Genomic DNA, 19,300 nt, shown 5'->3' with positions numbered 1-19,300 from the left:
TGAAAACCATGTCACGCGCCCTGAGAACACGATTGGGAGCCTATTCACTTCGAGATCGAACAGTGTAGCCGCCATGTGGCTGCTCCGTGAACTGCCCTTAGTGGGGATGCACAGCTTGAGCCGGTACTTTCGCTGTGCTCATCGTGCTCGAAAACGTGCTTGGAAGGCTCAGCTTCCGAACATTTGAGCTTTTAAAATCGCTTTAAAATGAGTGAAAATGACTTAGTGGACAACTTTTTTGAACTTGTCTAATTCCCTGCACCAGCGTGCTTAGCAGGGAAGAAAACTATAGAACGTGCATATGTTCCAGTATGTGGATTCCACTCGGCCTTTTTTTATTATACTGCCACTACGGTTCTGTGTGACAAACAAAATGTACCGAGAGCTACCGTCAATGTTGAAACAGCTTTCTTTTTTTTTATCATAAATATATAACGATGCCACAGTTATTTATGGTTTCCGTGCTAGCTGTTCGAAGTTTCTTCATAATGCTTAGATATGATATTCTACGCGCGCTAAACACAAGTTGCATCGAATGTATGAATATATACGCGTGGAATATATAAAGGCATGAATATATGTACGACATGGGTGTCTTTAAATGTGTGAATTTCAAGCTTTCATCTCATTTCACCTGACCGTACGACTGGCTTGACTTTTATCTAACACATACGTAATCATTGGAACACACGCATTCAAGGTAAAATGCTATCACCATTCCCGAACGTTCTTTGTAAAACATACATGTTTTGTGGGGTGTGAAGCACGTGTACAACAGCGTGTTTCAGAATATACCTGCCGCTAGAACCAAAAGCATACTTTATATGTAGTTATTACCTGACCAGTAGCACCCCACACAAAGTCAAGTGCACCACACAGGTGTGGTAATCCCGTACATATTTTAGCACCATACCATGAGTGCCTGCACAGGAGACGAATCAAACCTCAAACGTACCTCCCCCAGACCCGCACGACCTGAATAACCACCGCTGTTATACGACGCAAAAATTATAGCGAGCGGCTTCCATACTGATCGGGCTATTCTGCCCTTATGCTATATTCTTGCACACTTGTACATTTAGATTGCCAAGACCAGTGGAGACAGGAATTTCGACAGTTGTCTCGATGTAAGATGAAAAGGTGGAGGGAAAGACAGATGTACGAGGCGACGAATAAATATTCGAGTGAGAACAGCAAAAGACATAAACGAAATATCGCTTGGAACAGGCAGTGTTTCCCTTCAAACGCACACAGGAGATTTTCTTTTCACAACTTCGCGACTTCAGCGTTTCGCAGTGCAGCACTTTTTGTCTACCTTGACACCTTATCAGCGTTCTAAGTAGCGCATTTCAACACATCCTCGATATGTGAGGCACTGACAGCGGCATTTCATCCAGAAACACTGTGATACCCGCGTAGTAAAGCATGTGCCTGCCGCGCCAGATCATACCGTATCCTCCACTAGAGCTCCGCCGCAGCGCCACCTACACTTCGATCACGAGGCGACATTCGCAAGGGAGCTGGCTTCGTGAACGTGGAAAGCATCTTCAGAAGCTTGTTGGGGTACTTGCACACCTACCACTGCCAGAATGGAGGCGCCGACTGTTCGCTATACAGCTACCAGACCCGAATATCTCTTCTATTAGTTTATTTTTACTAGGTCTTCTTACTCAAAACCCTTCTTTTAGTAAACAATACTGATAATGTCTGTCTACTACAGACAAACGATAGGGCAGCATATTGAATAAACCAGTGTGAGTCACGCTGATAAAAATACTGTAAAGGCACCTCAGCCATATTGCCTGAAGAATGGACATCTCCTATTGACAATAAGTTCCTACCTTCTTGGACAGTCAATTCCACAGTTACGGGAGCTCTACTTTTCTAATCTTTTGTCAGCGTTGGAGGTTACGAATAACAATAACTACTTTGCAGCCATGATGTTATCTGGTGATATGAACCTACTAGAAATGCATTTTTGATTACAAATACTGTTGCCATGAGTGGCTGTGTGAGTGAAGTGAAGAGTCCTATCGATTCAGTGTCCAACAGTATAACTCCTTGTTTTATGTTATCCACTGCCATGCGTGGTATTCTATTCATTCTATTATATTCATGACTTGGTATTTTATTTTAAACAAAATAGGGAAACGACGACTGAAAATCAGTATGCAAAGAAGATACATGAAAGACGTCGAAAGACTGTTGATGATGCTGCGCTCAGTGTGAGCTTGTTGAGGAAGAGCAATAATTGTTTAGGCCCCTGCTCGTCACACTTCGCATTGCAAACGAAACCCTCAATAGGTGGCACGACGTGTCAAATGCCGTTCGTTAGCACAGCAAACAGCACGATCAGCACAACAACTTGGCTCAATATTGTTATGCCTAATGTAAAACCCCGAGACTAGAGAACACGAAGGGACAGATACAACACGAAGTCTTGGTGTTGTGTCTGTCCCTTCGTGTTCCGTAGTCTCGGGGTTTTACATTATGCATCAACTTCACCAGCTCGCTTGCTTCTTGGCCATCTTTTCATTGTTAATATTGTTGCTCACCTATACGTTATCATAACCGAAATGTATCGACCGGTCGAACTACGTACTTCACCAATCCGTTATATTGACATCCGCAGCCGACCCGTAGTCATCCATCACACCACAATGGCTCTTAGCACTTTTATCCGCGTCTACAATTATTCTGCGAATATCCGCCGATAGTGCAGGGCTCCCAGTCACAGACAACCTTTCCTCGGCTCATAGATGGCACACGGCGCGGACGGAAGGCACGTCGACTGGGGCAATTAGGCGGCCGCGTCTTCCGGGAGCATACCCCATTGGCTACGTCTCATTAATGACAGTCGGTGGCGGCCGACACAAAGGCATCCCACGTCTGACCTCGTCCCTGCCATATGGACCGTCGTCACCGCGGCTCCGGAGACGTCTTTGTATTCGCCAGAAAACAAAAAGGCTTGAGGCGATTTGTCCATATGCGCGCGCCAGCATTGCTGTTGCTCTCTCTGCTGCTGCCTGCTTTATCTGTTATTGTTGTTGTTGCTGAAGAAATTTGTGGTTCTCGTGTGTGGTCCCCATAAGTCATGTGGTGTTATGGTCACGCGTCTCGCTCTCTGTCTTGAGGTTACCGTATTTTCCGGTGTATAACGCGCGCGTTATACAGTAAAAAAGCGCTCTGAAGAGGTCCTGCGCGTTATCTAACGGTGCGCGTTATGCACGGAAATATTTTCCTGTAGAGTTCCTGTTCTGGTCGTACAAATTCTAGCCTCTTCCAAGGTGTGCTGGGAGTTTCTGACAAATCTCTTAGGGTCTGTTGACAAGGCCGCCGACAGGGCGCTGGACTTCGTAGAAATTAATGATGCTAAAATAGTGCTATAATAATAATGCTAATTAATAATTCTGCTATTGAGCAGCCAATAATCCTGAATTCATTTCAGAGGGCTGGCGTGATTGAGAAGGGACGCGAAACTAAATACGTGCCAAATAAAGCATATGCATATATTATACACCGCCTTGGTTTATTGTGTATAGTGGTGGGGTGTAGGGAAAAAAGTACCCGGAGAAGAGGTACCCGGAAAAAACTAGTTAGTTTACGAGCGACACTATATATGTTCTGTTCAACGAAACCGGCGATATTATTCCTTTTTTTTAAATTCATATCTGTTCCATAATAATGTTTTTATTATTATTATTATTATTATAGCTGAAGAAATCGAAATACCCGATTTGAAAGTCCAGAGGACGACGCGTATGAATACATGCTAACGCACACCATGCGTTTAGCAGTGAACGAGATCATTCTATAAACCGTTACACCGGGAGTACTTTCTGACAGCGCATAATCATGGCATTCAAGTTCGTTCCAGGAGTGAAGAACTTTGTACCTTACTGAAAGCACCTCATAGAGGGTATATTTTCAAAGATTTATTTTGAAGGGTTTAATTTGCTATGTCTATTTTTGCGGGTTTATTTTCAAGCCGTGGATATACATGATTTGTTTATAAAAGTTAATTGTGGAAGTTGGGTTTCTAAGAGTTTTTTTTGTTAACGTTCTATTTTTATATGGTTTTTACGTCGGCGTCACCCTACTCAACCGAGCGGATCATCAGATTACAAATGTCCTGCCAATAGGGTTGGTAATCCCGGGCCACTTTTGCATCCCGGGATTTCGAGGTTTTCCCCGACTAATCCCGGGACGGGATTCCGAGATTGATTTAAAACAGAAATAACCAGCATGCACAGCCTTTTTTGTGTAGTAACCCTGATGATTCCTGTGTGTTTGTCTCCTCAGCGTACTGTCACTGTTAATTAAAACATTCGTGTTTCATATGGGACACTTTCTATCCAAAAATTGATAAGGCCTGTTTTATGTTCTCCTCAGATGAATGGCTTGTTTTTATTCGCGGTTGTCACGCATAGCGCCCGCCAATTCATTTCAGGCTGTCACCAAATACGAATCGAAGATTTCGACTTCCAAAACTGCACCACGAGGTATCAAAACTTGCCAAGTAACGGTAAGTGAATGCCCCCGGCTGCTTTATTATTATTATTATTATTTATTAAGATGCCCGTAAACAGCTCAAGGCCTGCACATGTGGTGCATCGCTCAAAACAACAAAACAGCCACTAAACCACCAATGCAATGAAAATGACAGTTAAAACAGAAAAAAACGACGATTAAATGAAATGCGATTAAAATCAAGCACTGTCAGCCGAAAGGAAACACAAACATTTTCAGAGAGGGCGCAAACATGTTAATGCTGAGGAAAAGACTCGTTTCCGAAACCACGTATTTATTCATCCTTCTTTGTACCGTTGTTCCTGTGCGCACCCCTATAACGGTGGTTCGACGCCGCCGATACTTCGCAAACGATGAAAGCAACGCACTAAGCTCCGGCGCGTGTGTCACAGGCGTCAACAATGAAAACCTTCCTACCGCCACTCCCCCAAAAAATGAAATCACATGAAATGAAATGAGATCAGAAAAATGAAATGAAGGGATCGAAATCCCCGCTGCAAAATAAACTGCTGGAAATACACGGTATTTGACTATAAAAAGCACAGTCGCGCGCGTGAAATTGCCAACAGCGAACTTGATATACAAATACGAACACCAAACCTGAACAAACCTAAACTAGCCAACGCGGTGTTCCGACGTGTCAGCCCTGCTAAGCCTAACGGCCGCTAAAACTTGGCTTTTGTTCGCTAAAACGATTTGGACGGACGTCGAAACCCGTGAATTGGCGCGGTTAAATAGTGATACGGTCTTTTTTTACACACGGCATACCATGTTACGGAGCAATCGAGCATTCTGCTTGGTTTTCCTTGGTTCCAGATCGGGGATTTCGCAACCGGGAATATCGAGATCCACCCAATCAGATGCGTACGCTCAAAGACTGCTTAAGATGCAGCTAAAGACAAAGAATTGTCATTCGAAACACATGCCAGAAATTAAATAACTTCAAATTGTTACACGTTTCTGCGTCGCGAGTGCTCCAACAGTACTCACCTCAAACCCCAAAATCCCGGGATTTTTTTTCGAAAAGATCCCGGGATTTGGGGACGTGGAAAAACAGCCGGCCATACGGGGATTTCAGAATTCGGGATGTCCCGGATCCCAACGCTAGCCCTTCCGAAGACCTTCCTACTTCACTGATGTATTTTCTTATCTTTTACTGCTCGATTCGTTTCTCGCCTTCACGAACTGTAGGGATTTCCTTCCCTCGTCATCCTTTCATGTGAACCTTTTTGGAATGGGGTAGGGTCCTGCACTCAACGCAGGGAAACATCCCACATCATCATCATCCATTCATCTATGTTGTTGTTGTTGTTCGTTTCTCTGATTCGTTTCGATTCGTTTCTCATGTCATCATCACTTCTTCATTTATTGTTGTTGTTGTTGTTGTTGTTCGTTTCTCTGAACTGGTCGAATTTGGCGTAAGATAAATCTGGCATATGTTCACGCAACTGATTTGCAAACGGAAGCAGCCTCACCTTGCTTGTCGAAAGGCACTTGCTGACAGCTGTTCGCAACTTCCGTGTTGCATCGGAACACTGCACCACCGCGTTCAACAGCCGGTTGGTCCGTCTCCGCACTTGGGGCGCCCACCAGCAGCCTGCAAAATAAATGGCACGGCGGTCAGAAAATAAACAAAGTACCCGACTGCTTCTTCTGTAGCCACATTCAAGAGTCGATTGGCGAGGTCCACGTTTGTCGCCGTATAGTGCAGAGAGTATTACAGTATTCAGTGCAGACATGTACAAAATGCCGCACCTTAGTAATCGCTTTCATGTACGAGCTCAGGGTGTAGTCATCCCTGCCAGCACCCGAATCTCGAATGGCCGCTACGACACCCCTCAGTTTCATCAAAGCATGTATTAATGAAATTGTCAAAATGTATTTAAAACAAGATACCAAATACAGAGAACCGACTGTAATTAAAGTATACAGGTTAAAATAATTGAAAACAAAAATATTTAAAATAGAGTACCAAATACTTCAAAAGGTATTTAATATACATCAAGTACTTCAAGCGCTTCAAGATACTTGAGCGCTATAGGTTGTAAATAAGACCCGTGGATGTCGTATACTGTCATCTCGAGACCTAAGCTCCCGTGGCTCAGTGGTTAGCGTGCTGGCCTTGTCACGTCGAGACTGGGAGGTACCCGGGTTCGAATCCCGGTGCCGGCTGTGCTGTCTGGGGTTTTTCCTGGGTTTTCCTCAGACGCTTTCAGACATATGTCGGCACAGTTCCCTTAGAAGTCGGCCCAGGACGCACATTCCCCCAGGGCGTCAAGTCGTGACGTTGCCCACATACGTGAGGCCGACAACGGCAAGCCCTATCGCCATCACCACCACCACCACCACGAGACCTAAACTGAGATATCGCCAAGGACGTAGAAACGGCTGCTTGGTAGACTTCATGCTGCAATCTGATAATGTAGACGGCCCGAAAGACCCTGCCCAAAATTAACCATGTTGGACGGTGGCCTTATATCACTCATAGACAAAATGGACAAAAAAACAAGAAACGAAACTGTGAAAGGCTGCGAGAAGCTGGCAGCATGCAGTGCGAAGACAATTCACAAAGTAATTAGAGTACTGTGTAGAAAATACAGAAAACAGTATTCTAGATAGAGTACAATATACTCGACAAAAGGAAGAGGGCGCAGACTAACTGGTACATGATGAAGAAAGAACGAGTGACCGAGAGACACGGGACATTTTGAGGACTTTTCGTCTTTCTCTGCGTGTCCCGTGTCTCTCGGTTATTCGTTCTTTCATTACAATATACTCATTAGCAAAATTGATTCGTAACATACTAAGTACCGAAAAAAGAAAGTATTTGAAATACAGTATTTTAAGTACAATACTTATAATGCGTATACGAGTCTGCTTCAGTGCAACGTGATGCGTTGCGTTTCATTGGTCCTTCCGTTCGCCCTTCGTTTGTTTCTACGCTGAATCTCTGCCCTTGCGCACCTCTGTGAGGACGACAACGGCCAGCTCTTTCAGCACTACCATCACCACCACCCTTTCCCCTTCGTTGTTCTTCACAGATAAACATACCCCTACACCACCCACGCACCCGCCCACGCACTCACACACACACACACACACACACACACCGGTCACATGAATAACAACAATCATTTTTGCTGCGCGGAGAGAAGATACCAATGATGTGGGATCGAACCCAAACGATGATACCAGGAACTTGACAGACAAAAGCATGGAACAATGGCGGGAGCAAAATCGTGGCTGGTTTTATACTCTCCTAGTGGACCTCTTCTATGTACATATCGCCACTGGTGTCAACATGGGAAACGTCGTATTTTAACCCCAAATGAGCGAGGGGCACTTTCCGGACTTGGCACGTCGCGTGGGAAAGGGTTCCGTGACATTTCATCGAACGTCATTTCGTTGAAAATGGACGTTTCATCGAATCGGTGGCCGCCGCTTTTTTATGAATGAATTAATTAGTTTAATGTGCTCAAGAACGGCCGCAGGAGCCGTGATGTTGCCGCACTATCAGATTTTTTTTTTTTAATCAAGAAGCTATCAGAATTTTCTTGCAACGTGTGAAATACGTAAAAGGCTCTCCTGACCTAACCTTGCTCAGGCGTCGATGAAACGGCATTCGGCGTAATGGGTGGACGCCGTGGGAAAGTAGAGCAAGAGAAGATTCCAAAAAGAAAAAAAAAAAACGCGGAAAAAGTGAAAGCGTGTTGTACTGGTTACGAGTACAAAGCGTCGATGGGTTGGGCGACATGTTTGTTACAAATCACATTACCAATCATTGTTACATATCATTCTTAATTTCTTATTGCACACAATACGGATACGGAACCTTCTGTCAGCGTCTGTGCGCCCAGCGGTGACTTGAAGCTGAAGGTTCCGCAAGGCAGGAGGCGCGCAGCCTCATGGTATCTTCCACTGGCGGTATACCAATGCTCTCAGTCAGAGCGTTCCGCTCCGGAGGAAGAAAGAAGATGGAAGAAAGAAACAACTGCCGAAGCTGCTATCAGAGCGTTCCGTTTTGATCAGTAGAAGATAGAGCGCTCTATAGAGCGATCGGTGGCTCTCAGTCGAAGATGCCATCAGAAAATATATCAGTTCCATATAGCTTGACCCTCAGCACCCATGCGCCAGCACTGGTACGAGTATCGGACCCGCCTATCTTGCGCGAGGGACTTTAAATACGGTGTGCCGTGTGCTGAGATTTCTGTGCACGTTTATGAACCTTCAGGTGAGCGAAATTAGTTCACAGAACGGCCACTGTGGGCGTCGCTCGCGTTCACAGTTGTACGGTGACGCCAAGCCACGATTTATCGTTAGGTACCCTTACGTGGCAATTTTCGTGCCCTGTAGAGTCGTTTTTTTTTTTATAGAAAATTCATATTGAAAAGTGCAGGCACCAGTGCGCCAAAGTTCACGTTGCTGGTCAAGTGCGGTGTCAAAACTACAGTGCATATGCATAACACTTGGTCTAAAACGAAAAAAAAAAGAATAAAGAAAAGAAAAGAACGTCGGCTATGCGTGGTTACGCAGCCAACAGGAGCAGCAAATCATTCTCCGGCACTTAGATCACAATTGGTTCACAAATTGGAAACTATTTCCCACCAGATGTCGCGCTTTTGCCGAATTTTTCCCAATTTTGCTATCAAATTAAAGAAAATTGTGCTAGAAAAAAACAAGAGTGCCCACATTTATAACATCTTGAGACAGAGTAGATTAGATTAGATTATATCAGAAGTAGAACGAAAAAATAGAAACGTACTCGAGAAACTATACTGCCAGCATAGACAGCATGTCTGTTGCCTTGCCGCTATAAGTCTAATCAAATTGTATATTTGGTACACTTTTTACTATATACGCGTAACGCGCGCCTTATATATCAGAAGATACGGTTATTTGTGTTTGGCTGCCACTTTAAATGCATGGCGTACGGTATATACTGATAAGCAGAGAGGCTCGAAGTCAACGGCCCCGCTTAAAGCCCGTGACGCGGGAGTACAGCGTATAGCGCTTGACGACCTTTTCCCAGTGACCCCACGAGTCGTGATTGCGAATGGGCGTGCAACAAAGGCAGAGCGGCTCCCACCTCTGACATTGAGAAGGTTCCTTTCCAATCTTCGGTTTGACACGCCGCGTCGAACCGGGGTCTTTAAAATGTGCCGCGACAAGCAGTTCCCTGGAATCGCATTCGTCGCGGTGTAATATGTAATGTCACGGTTCTTGACAATGACGTTGCGAAGATATATAGACTGTTTGTTCGCCTCCCTTTGTTTACACTGACAGCCGTTTCGTATATAGCAGGGTCTTTCATTCTTGGACATCGTTGGCCACTGCGTTTGTACCGTTTATAACCCAGAGTACACTCTTAAAAATGAACTTCATCGCATAGCACGCTCCTAGCCAACCATAATCTCGAATGATATCGTTATCTGCATTGATTTGTTGAAAACGGGAGGCGTACGCCTTTTCTGTGACACTTATGCTGTTCATAATTGCCACAAAAAAGGCGTACGCCTCCCGTTTTCAGCAAATCACGGCAGATAACGGTATCATTAGAGATTATGGTTGGCTAGGAGCGTGCTTTGCGGTGAAGTTCATTTTTAAGAGTGTAATTAGGTCAATTGCTTATTGGGTGTACCTCGAAATAAAGTGGTCGAAATCCCGGCTGCAAAATAAACGAATGGAAATAAACGTTATTTGACTATAAAATGTACAGTCCCGCGCGGGAAACTGCCAACAGCGAACTCAGACTAACCTGGACAAAGTAATGCAAACACCAAACTTGGACTAATCAAATAGTAAAATAAACGACGTGGTGTTCCGTCGTGTCTTGTTCGCTAAGCCTAACGGCCGCTAAAATTTGGCTTCCGTTCGCTAAAAGGACTTGGAGAGGCATCGAAAACCCGTGCGTTTGAGTGGTTAAATAGTGATGCAGTGTTTTTAAACACGACATATGCTATCTTACGAAGCAATCGAACATTCTATTTGATTTTCCTTGTTTCGAGAACGGGAATTTCCAGATCGGGGATTTCGCAACCGGGAATATCGAGGTCCACCCTACTTATTCTGGAGTCTGTTTTTGGCAGTAAAATATTCTGAACGCATAACTCGCCATGGAGTTTATTCACTGACGTCACCCCTCCAGAGGGCACTACGTTCGAAAAGGCGAAATCGTGGCCGACTTGATGTAGGTTTCTCGTAGTTTGGTCCGGGTTTTCGTTCACTGCCATGTGCTACTTAGAGGACTATTAACGTTGACAACATGGAAATTACTTGGAACATGGTACAAATAATATGCACACGTTACAATAACTTTGAAACACCAAATATGCGGTGAATGCGATGTGGATGAAGGTCTGGACGATCAAAACCTGAGGATCTATATTATGGTGGCAGATCTTCTAGCGACAGTGGCGCTCTCCTGTGGCTGACGTCATGTAAATAAACCTTATACATCTACATTTTTGTTTACACACTGTGTACAGCATGGACAGTACGTATAAAGTAGATTGATTGCGATTGGTTGGTATAGGTGAGGCGTGTTATTGTGAAGTGCTGTGGTGGCATGTTCCTCGGCAGAAAGCGTGCGTCCTGGGACGACTTCGTGAGGGTCTGTGCTGACATTTTCCTGGGATACTGGAGGACGAACCCAGGAAAAATAGCCGGACAGCTCATCCGGTGCCGTGATCGGACCCAGGGGCACCTCCCGGTCTCGGCGCAGAAACTTTAAGAGAAACTTCACTACATGCCACGGTCATGGCCAATCAGCATTGGCGACAATATCGACAATGGCGACAATAGCTATATCGATCTTGCAATGGAGCAGGTAGCACCCATGGTGGGTTGCTGAAAGCTCCAAGGTTTACTTTACTTTACTAATTTATTAACTAACTAACTGCTGATCAGCAGCGCAGACTACATTTCCGACGATATAGTCTCTCTTGATTGTTGCAGAGAGGAGAAGCCGTACGCCTTTTGTGGCGCTTTCACGTACGCGCGAATTTTTACGAGAACGGCGTACGCCCCTTGTCTCAGGAAGTCAGGACAAAGAGCAGAGTTTGAATGCTGGGAGCTTTGAGCTTCTCACGGGGCAAACTTTTGTTTCAGAATGTACGTTGCGCACATTTACTTCGGTAAAAATTCTTCAAAGGCACGGTCAGTGGCAACAAAGGTATCAACATTTATAGGCACAGAAAGAGAAATTGTTAAGACAAGTTGTATAGCAGCAGGGAAAATAATCTGGACGCGCGTATTGAGATGAACGAGCTTCAACGTTGGACGAAGTTATGTGTCTCTTTTTTTTCTTTTTTTGCAGCGGCACAACAACAAATCATTGCGGGCAAGTTTTAGTGAATCGTTTCATACAAATTGTTTGCGAATGGTACCGCGGAAGGCGAACGAGAAGAGAGAGTGGCTCAGGAGGGAATCCACTGGTTGGGCAGCAGCAAAATCGTTCGCAAATACAGTGAGCCCTCGTTAATATGACCCCCGATAATCTGACATACGCGCTTTACGACCATACCCCTGGGGAACAATGCAGTGAAACCTCTACAAATCTCCCCCTTTAATATGACAATTCCGCATTATGACCAAAATTTTCGGGAACGACCATGGTCATAATAACGAGGGTTCACTGTATTTCAGTGAAAGCGATTCACTAAGACTCCATATTGGACCTCCGCGGTACTTTTCGCGTTCCACTTGAGTGAAAACGATTCACGAAAACTATATAGCTCATATGTTGGCTTCAAGCCCGTTTTACTACCTCGCTTACTTCCTGCTCCTGTTCTTTTTTTTCTTTTAACTGGATTTTAAAAAAAAACAGAAGAAAGAAATCGCTGTTCCGAGAAATTCGTTTTAAAGGAAATGCCTCTCTTCTCGTGTTACCGGAAACCGCAACGGAGAAAGACACGTGCGACAAACGCGCGCTGCTTTGAAATTGTTCGCGGCATAAGCGGCGCGAAACGGACTGCGGGAAAAAGGAACGCGAGTGCCTTCAACGACTACGACGGAGTGGAAACGCGATCGGAAACTGCCGTATATACGGCCGTGACCTTGACTCTAAAGACGCGGCATGGTGCATGACAGTCTGTGCTCCGTATCGGTTTCACTCAACGACCCACGTATAGATGCGACAAAAACATTCGTTCGCGCTGTCACCCCCCCCCCCTTTTTTTTTTTCTGTCCGTTTCTTCTTTCTCTTTAATTGGTAGTGACGACAAGTCTATATTGTAGACGCGTGCTCTATATGGCGCGTGCTCAGAGATGCCTCTGCTCTCGTGGGTGTCTTCTCTTTTTGTTGTTGTTGTTGTTGTTGTTTTCAAAGACGCAACATGCCTTCCCTATGGAATGGATATGAATAGCGTTTCTGCTCGGAAATTAGGTTGTCGCAGAGCCGTGTCAGCTTCTTACTGGAAGAGGACTCCTGGGTGCAGATAACGTCTGAAACGCTACGTATATACAGGGTGTTTTATAGTTAAATCCCCCGGGCTAAATAATTCGCGAACGGGTGCACCAATTGAAGAACTTTCTGTTTTACAAGCATATATCCGATACCGCCTACAGGCTGCGCACCGTGTGAATGAGTGGGACGCACTCATTATTTAAGTAAAAGTTCAAATGAGTTTCGTGAAAAAACATAACTTCTAAAGCAAGGCGCTGTCGGCATTAAAATGATTACTACCCCTTTTGGGAACTTCAGAGGACACCTTTTAGAGAAAAATCTGTCACCGAAGCTGGTCATTTGTTGCAGTAATTAATTGGTTTCGGTTTGCATAATTTTTGCCGCGGCTGGTCGCGGTGAAGCTCAAAAGGACGCTCTTTCACTCCCTTATCCACCAGTGAAATACGTCCTGACACCAATGAATTAGAGCACTTAATTACGTCCTTTTGCGCTTCGCCGCGACCAGCCGCGACAAAAATACGTAAATCGAAACCAATTAATTACAATAACAAATGACCCGCTTCGGTGGCAGATTTTTCTCTAAAAGATGTCCACTGAAGGTCCCAAAAGGGGTAGTACCCATTTTAATGTCGACGGCGGCCTCCTTTAGAAGTTAGTTTTTCACGAAACTCATTTGAATTTTTTATTTAAATAATGAGCGCCTCCCACTCATTCACACGGTGCCCAGCTTGTAGCTGGTAGTATCGGACAGATACTTGTAAAAAAGACAGTTCTTCGATTGGTGTACCGTTAGGAAATTATTTAGTCCAGGGATTTAACTGAAACACCCGTATAAAACTGACACATTAAAGTTTTGGATTCACTCGTGGGATGAACCGAAGAAGTACGCCGTTTTTTTTTTTTTTTTTTTTGAACGATCGTCGTGTGATATGTATGTGCGTCACAGCATATAGTAAGTTACATATTCTGGGCACGGGGTATATATGACTGTGCGAATAGTAATTTTAAAGGAGCATTGAGGTGAATCCCAAAAATATATTTTTTTTTTGTGGTGTCGCGTTCTGCAACGAATAAAATATGCTCCAGCGAAAGAACAACGGGTGGAGGTGACCTATACAGAGGGCGCGCGAGGCGTCTGTTCCGCAAACCTTTAAAATATACTCCACTCGTGAAAATAGCCAATCGGAGTACGTCATGACGTAACGTGGACACCGGACACGTGACTCAAGACGTAGGACGGCACAGCTCAGGCAGGTGTAAGTAGCGCGGGAGCTGAGACGAAAGAAACAAAGAAGAAAAAAAAAAGGCACGGGGACTTCCCGACGTCACGCGAGGAATCGTGTCGTCCGTCCGCGGCCGCTTTCTACGACTGTTTTTTTTTTTGAAATTTTATTGCGCAGTCATAATACACCGCGCAGAGAAATTATTTTACACGGTACCTCCCGATGGCCCTCTTGACGAATGAGACAGGCATTCGAACGATGTTAAATGTCACCTCATTGCTCCTTTAAAACCGATGTTCGAACCCCCCTCTCTCACACACACGCGCGCGCGCGCACATACACATGGTGCCTAAACATTTGACATAACTCATCTCTTGCACTGTGTACACGTGCTAAATGAATGAACACATCCATGCAATGCAACACACCTCATGTAGGTATACATCTCGGCTGATCAGTGCTATGCCTTTATAGTCGGCTATTGGTGTTTTGATGCTTGCGTTTATCGAGCAGAATGTTGCTGTTCCAAAAACAAAAACAAAACAAAAAAGAAAAGCCGGTGTGTTGGTCTGCATGCTGGCGTAGACCGGCTTCGTGAATTACACGAATTTCACAGAAAAAACGGCGCCTGGAAAGCCGCCGCATATGAAACTGGAGACACATCGACCTCCCGACCTTCGAGATGGAAAGGGGGGAGATTTTATAGTTACGACCGAGGCGCCGAACGACGCATCACAGAGGAGCTACATCAAGCAACAAGGACTGAAGTGGCTTTGTGCGGGACGGGGAATATTTTACCCCAAAAGGATGGAATTCAGGAACGGAGTGCTTCTTGTATTTACTCTTCAGCTGGTCTAATCAAGCGACTAAGATTGACCAACTACCTGGCCACGGTCGTTCTAGAACACGACCGCGGCTGTAATTAATATCAGTAGGCATTTAATATAAACGAGACCCTTCACCCCACCACGAACATTCATCCTACCCTTAGTTTCAGACGACGTTACTGTCCCTTTTGCTGTGTGTTCTACTGAACTCCTACTTTTATGTTCCGTCTCAGTCTCCCCACCTTTAATAATAGCACCACCAGCACATATAGCACCCTCAAACTCAAATGACTCGTAGAAACCTTGCCTATGGACAGACGCATTATTTTAACATGAAAGAGAAAACTTAGTTTTAATATATCGTACGCTGTCATCTTTGCATATGTAAGGGGCAGCGTGGTGGTTCTACGCAATGCGCAAAGCTCTGTTTATGTCTTGCGCGTGCTCAGAACGTTTGCGTGCGCAACGCTATCCTGTACGTACGCAAAGGCAATAACGTACGATATACTAAAACTCACTAATGCTTTCGTGAATCTTACACCTGACACACCTGTACGCTCAAGACACCTTTGAAGTTTCAGTTATTCGCTGTGTATTCATATCTTGTATGGTCCGGACCGGACATGTTCTTCAATACGCCTATTTCCCGTGCTTGGGCAGTCCATTTGTCCGCATGTACGACGCGCACGTTATCCGAGATGAGGTAGCACATTGCGTTCCCGAACGTTTTTGCAACTTCGCATAAGAATATGGCTCGGCGCGCCTATGAATTTTGCGGTCAAGTTCCAGTCCTGAATGTGTAGGACACATATAGCTCGCGCCGTGCTGGTGCTTTTTTTTTTTTTTTTTTCTGTTCTCGGCAGTCGCTGTTTCTCTTAACTCTGGGACCACTGATGTCGTTGATCACTGAGGAGGATTTTCCACCCGAACAATAATCACGAAAATCAAGAAACAAGCGGTACCGGCTTGCCTGAATCGAAACCAACGTGGAAGCTCATCCGCCTGAAATCGAAACGCTAGGACCCAATAGTAAATGCTGCGCTCTTAAAACGGACCTTCACAACATAACACACTGAAGATAAACTCCTCGTCGACCATATTACTCCTCATGCGTGGAAAACGCATGAGGGACGGGACAATTAACAAACCACGTCAATTTAATTATCCAGTTTAGTTGAAGATAAGTGTCAGAAAAGGGCGTGCGCAACTCATGTCAACAAATTAGGGGCGGGCGCGATGGTGGTAGTGGTGGTGGTGGTGGTGGTGGTGTGATCTTGGTAGACAGGTGGTGTGATGTTCTAAGAAAGAGGAGTGAGGTCTGCCTGCTGCTGTCACTCGAGATTGCGTTTGGCTAAGAGTGCTATGCGGTGAAGTTGCTGTTTTAACAATGCGGGATGAACGACGTGTTCCGTGGTCAGTCCTTGCAGAAAAAGTGTTCTTGCGTTGAACAAAAGAAAGAAAAAAAACTAAAATCGACCACCATATAGACTGCAGTAAAGGAAAGAGAAAAACACAGCATCGCCACATATAAAAAAATTATAACGATCATCAATGAATCAACTTATGTGACATGTATATGTTACGTAGATGGGTAGAAATCCAGCGAACCGGTATAGATGTAGGAAGGGAGTTGCCTTAGGACAGAAGCCGCCGATATTTCGAACAGAGACTGTTCTTCTTCTGGGCACCGTCCTCATCATTGGCATGTAGATGGGTAGAAATCCAGCGAACCGGTAGAGATGTAGGAAGGGAGTTGCCTCAGGACAGAAGCCGCCGATATTTCGAACAGAGACTGTTCCCAGAAGAAGAACAGTCTCTGTTCGAAATATCGGCGGCTTCTGTCCTGAGGCAACTCCCTTCCTTCATCATTGGCATGGTATTTAAAGGGTTAGGTGTGACGTGTTTAAAGGTTCATGCGAATTGTGGGTCAACAGCCCGGAGGGAAGAAAGGGTCCGTACGGGCTTCTACGGCCGGAGTGAATGGCTGCTTTGTTAATGGCTGCTTTGTGAATGGCTGCTCTAACAAAGCAGCCATTCACTCCGGCCGTAGAAGCCCGTACGGACCCTTTCTTCCCTCCGGGCTGTTGACCCACAATTCGCATGAACCTTTAAACACGTCACACCTAACCCTTTAAATACCATGCCAATGATGAGGACGGTGCCCAGAAGAAGAACAGTCGAATATCGGCGGCTTCTGTCCTAAGGCAACTCCCTTGCTATGTATATGTTACGGTCATCCATCATGTTGGTAGTTTTGTACAAGTCAAGAATGTTATTTCCCAATCTTCGCTTCTTCTATATCGCTGTCTGCATGAGGAAAAACAAAACAAAAAACATACAATGTAAGCGTAGCAAACCTCAAACCAGAAGCTCCTCCGTGCTGTTCAGAACACGCTGGCGTTTCGAACCGAGAACGAACTGTAAAACTCATGATGTCAAAACAATAAATTGCCTGGATGTAAAATACAGAAGAAACGGCCATCTTAACCACTAGGTAATTTACGTCACCCGCATCCCCAAAAACGCATCTCCCAGAGACGAGCTTCAAAAGCGCCGCAAGCACGCAGTTTCCCCAAACTGCATTTTCGAGCCACTTCTTTTCCTGAATGACAATTCTCTCTCACGCAATTTACGTCCCAGATGGCCGTAAGAGCCAACATCAAGTACCGTAAACAAGGCGCTTATTCCAGCGGAACAGCCCCAGCGGGTCGGCCACATCTAGCGAGAAACCAGATGGCCCCCTCCTCTTGCTTCCCCGGCTGGATTTAACTGCGTCCTCTCCGATTCCGTCCGCAACACTGTGCGTCCTTGGTGGGAAGTTTGTTTTTCTTAACGAACACAGGGGGATCAGTTCCCGAGGAGGTGACATGTAAATGAAGGAGGAGGAGGGACCGGCGACTCGGCGGCGTCTTCATCCTTCCGCGGTCTGTGTACAGAAGAGGTCGTACGCATGTTTGTATGATCGGCGTCTCGTTGCAGCCTCTTTGTTGACGTATGACAGAGGGGGGGGGGGGGGCGATCAGTCATATTTCGAGGATCTCCGTTGCTGCACGTTTCATTCATCGTTCGCGTCAGTAAATTATCCGCATAGGCCCGCGTTCAGTAGAGGGCTTGGATAAAAAGTAAGAGTCCATAAAAAGGATATATAAAACAACCCCCCTGTTCACTGCGTCCGTCTTGTTTCTCCCGAACCACTCGGCATATATGCTCCGTTAACTTTGCTAGCTGACAGCTCTGTTAATTTACGTTGAGAGCCGAGCTCTATATAGAGCGGAATTTAATGCGATATCTCGGTTTCATGGGAGCAATTATATATACCTTTTTTTTTGTACTGTTGGTTCTACACTCTAAGGAAAAAAAAAGGAGTAAATTGGGTAGCACTTGCAACTTCCAGTCCCCTACACTCTTAAAAATGAACTTCACCGCATGGCGCGCTCCTAGCCAACCATAATCTCGAATGATATCGTTATCTGCCCTGATTTGTTGAAAACGGGAGGCGTACGCCTTTTTGTGACACTTACGCTGTTCATAATTGTCACAGAAAAGGCGTACGCCTCCCATTTTCAACAAATCCGAGCAGATAACGATATCATTCGAGATTATGGTTGGCTAGGAGCGTGCTATGTGGTGAAGTTCATTTCTAAGAGTGTAGATTGCAATTACTCCCCATTTGAGTCCCATAACCCCGACGTTTACTCCCCAACACTGGAGATTGTCACTGAACTTCGCGAGTGGTCCTCCGAATGCCACAGTCCACGTAAATATGTGCTCTTGGTCAGTTCGATGGCATAAGGCTGTAAAACCCGGCCAACTTCACAGTTTTCCACCCGCCACAGAATAGGAAAGAGTTAGCGCTTCTTTCTTCGCAAATTGTGCAATATATATGTCGCTAGATTTTATATCACTTCATATATATGACGGTTGACGGTTTGATTCCAAGCATGCACACGAATTATGTACCTGCGACTCTTAGAACATACCGTGAAATGCAGTCTCCACTCTGCAACATTCATTTACTCCCGAAATGGACTACTTTTGTGGCAATGCATTTAGTCCCCAAAAGGAGTAAAATTACTCCTTTTTTCTTAGAGTGTATGAGATCAGCCACAAAATATTCTTTCCTCATCTTCCTAAACTTTCCCTATACGTTTAGCCCGCTCCTAACCTCGTTTTTTTCCCCGTGTTTATTCTTTCAATAAGTTCGAACATATTGTTACGTCATGTATACATTTATGTATTTGCAGCATTTTTCTTGCTTTCTGTACACTCTAAAACACTATTAGCGTTGTAGGAGATCAGCAGGGACTGAGTCCATT

The 19,300-nt window shown here is 45.1% G+C and overlaps 1 protein-coding gene across 1 annotated transcript in view; it reads right to left on the bottom strand.

Moving 5' to 3' along the window:
* Positions 1-19,300, bottom strand: part of LOC135366568 (integrin alpha-PS2-like) — an 86,173-nt gene that overhangs the window by 42,954 nt on the left and 23,919 nt on the right. Inside the window, exon 2 of the mRNA XM_064599318.1 lies at positions 6,006-6,127. Coding sequence (XP_064455388.1) covers positions 6,006-6,127 — 122 coding nt within the window. The remainder of the gene's footprint in view (positions 1-6,005; positions 6,128-19,300) is intronic.

Source organism: Ornithodoros turicata, chromosome 8 (genome assembly GCF_037126465.1).
Source record: "Ornithodoros turicata isolate Travis chromosome 8, ASM3712646v1, whole genome shotgun sequence".
In the NCBI taxonomy this organism is placed as follows: Eukaryota; Metazoa; Arthropoda; class Arachnida; order Ixodida; family Argasidae; genus Ornithodoros; species Ornithodoros turicata.
The sequence above is the reverse complement of the archived record's forward strand: the minus strand, read 5'-3'. Positions and strand labels throughout refer to the sequence as shown.